A 2,108-nucleotide genomic window follows, 5' to 3' on the forward strand; every position below is an offset into this window, starting at 1 on the left:
GGAAATGTGATTGGAGAATTTGTAATTCAAATATCCCTTGTTTTGCAAGTAAGGAATCGATGGTCTAGCATTTTTTATTTTTTTCCGATCCCAATAGCATTGTGATTTTCTTTGTTGTCTACCTGACTATATCTCCTATATATATTTCCACAGATTCAAATAATTTCTGTCATTAAACTGTACGTAGTAAAAATGGTAACTAAGAAGAAATTATATACATAGAATGCTATAATATATATATATATATATATATATATATATATATATATATATGTGTGTGTGTGTGTGTGTGTGTGTGTGTAGCTCTCATTTGGTGAGTACTCATGCTAACTGAACTTTAAATATATGTAAACATATATATAGAGGCCATAGGACTTGAAAATAAAATCTTCAGATCAACAAACGACATTAGGACTTGTAATTTTGATAAGCTTCAGGCTCATAATTAATTAAGAAGGCCAAATTCAGATCAACAACCGACATTAGGACTTGTACTTCAGTGAAACAGATCATATATTTATAGGTTCAAAATGCACCATCTTGATCGTTCACAAACTTTTTTAGTCTCTTCGATATCCTTGCAGCTACTGAGCCTGGTGCTGCAGACTCTCTAACCTACAGTATATGCGCAGACTATAAAAATGTGTATAATTACAGTACAGTCTAAAAAATTACGATTAATTGTGTGGTTGTTTGCTTAGTTACCTTGGAATGTATTGTGTGAAAAATAGTATCTTCGACAACTGAGAAACTGGCATTAACAATGTCGGCTCCCTCTTCTTGAAGCACTCGAATCGACTCATTGAACATGAACTGGTAATCCAGCCCGGTTATCATCAGAACCTCTAGAGCTGAACCCATTTCATGAATCTCAACCAATGGTGATGAATTTAATCCCTCGGTTATTGCTCCACCACTGCGGCCAAACCCTGCATTACAATGACTGCTCTTCTCGATTCCCATTAGCCTGTCTTTCTTCTCCCTCAACTTCTCCAAGTTTGTCCGTAATTTTTTAATGTAGTTTACAGCATCATCTAGTTGATCCGGCAGCGACGCTTCCTGCAACAATAATCCCATGAACAAAAACACATTTCTTTTAGCATGCCTGTATTAGCATACAAATGTTGTGTCGTTAGATTGTGAGTCTGAATTATCTAATCTTAACAATTACATAAACAGACACGCAGTCTGACAAGAAAACATGATCTTAACAATTACAGTCTAATCTTAACAATTACACACCCACAAAGAAGATTCAGAGAGTGAGAGAGAGACCCTTGATCGTCGGTGGGGAACAAGAGAATTGAGCTTGGAGAATAGGGCTTTCATTTGATTTCTTCTGTTTTTTTCTATGGTTTTCCTATCAGTTCTAGATGAACTAGGGCACTTCTCCATCAATTTATTCCAAACTAGAAAGATGTCAAACAATATCCACCTGCAAATTGAAATACTTGATGATGATGTACAAATAAAAACAAATATTGGTCTTCAATTTGTGGTATATTGCGCGCCTTTATAATTGAGACGCTCAGCAAGAGGAGAGAAAGAAAGCCAAAGGTGAAAAGCAGTACTCTATCACAAGATGCTACTGGAAAAAGTTTACAGATTTCAGAAGGCAGTAGGACCCTTCCCTCTCGTTTTGTTAGAAGAAAATCTGTCTTATAACCGATTGTTTATAACTTTAAATCTATTTCTCTCATTATATGATAGACATATAATTGTATATATAAATGACCACACTTAGTATCTATCATTTAACAAGGTCCCACAAACCCGCCATTGTTCTTGACCAATCATTTGACAAAGGAAAACACATTTACTACTGTGCAATTTTCGGCTTTCACAGTAGTAGAGATGTTTACGAATCAATTAAAAGCTTGATGAAAACGAAATTTAGCAGATTAACTGTTCTTGTAAAAATTCCTTCGTGTTATTGGCAGATTTTACGTGAAACCAAGACCATTTATTTTAAGTTCAAATTGTGCCGATTTTAGTAGTGTGAAAATGATGAGCTGGCATGTCACATTGCACCCTACAACCTAAAGAAAGCGAAATTCCAACGAGTCAATTTCTGCCATACAAACCTTGAACACATGCAAGGGACCCAT

At 35.3% G+C, this 2,108-nt stretch overlaps 1 protein-coding gene across 1 annotated transcript; it reads right to left on the bottom strand.

Annotated features, from left to right (window-relative positions):
- Positions 1 to 375: 375 nt before the first annotated feature.
- On the bottom strand, positions 376 to 1,455 carry LOC137728710 (transcription factor bHLH162-like). The gene is made up of 3 exons (XM_068467452.1): positions 1,243 to 1,455; positions 706 to 1,059; positions 376 to 615 (listed from the first exon to the last, which is right to left on the bottom strand). The coding sequence occupies exons 1-3, from the start codon at positions 1,393 to 1,395 to the stop codon at positions 526 to 528; spliced, it is 597 nt and encodes a 198-aa protein (XP_068323553.1). The 5' UTR covers positions 1,396 to 1,455; the 3' UTR covers positions 376 to 525.
- Positions 1,456 to 2,108: the final 653 nt, after the last annotated feature.

The sequence above is a fragment of the Pyrus communis genome, chromosome 3 (assembly GCF_963583255.1).
Source record: "Pyrus communis chromosome 3, drPyrComm1.1, whole genome shotgun sequence".
Lineage (NCBI taxonomy): Eukaryota > Viridiplantae > Streptophyta > Magnoliopsida > Rosales > Rosaceae > Pyrus > Pyrus communis.

Bases quoted from the DNA above. Each gene is read 5' to 3' on its own strand.
- LOC137728710 (XM_068467452.1), bottom strand. From the start codon at position 1,395: ATGGAGAAGTGCCCTAGTTCATCTAGAACTGATAGGAAAACCATAGAA. The intron at 1,060-1,242 runs GTGTGTAATTGT...TTATTGTTGCAG, and splicing joins TCTCTGAATCTTCTTTGTGG to GAAGCGTCGCTGCCGGATCA. The intron at 616-705 runs GTAACTAAGCAA...CATATACTGTAG, and splicing joins TTCACACAATACATTCCAAG to GTTAGAGAGTCTGCAGCACC.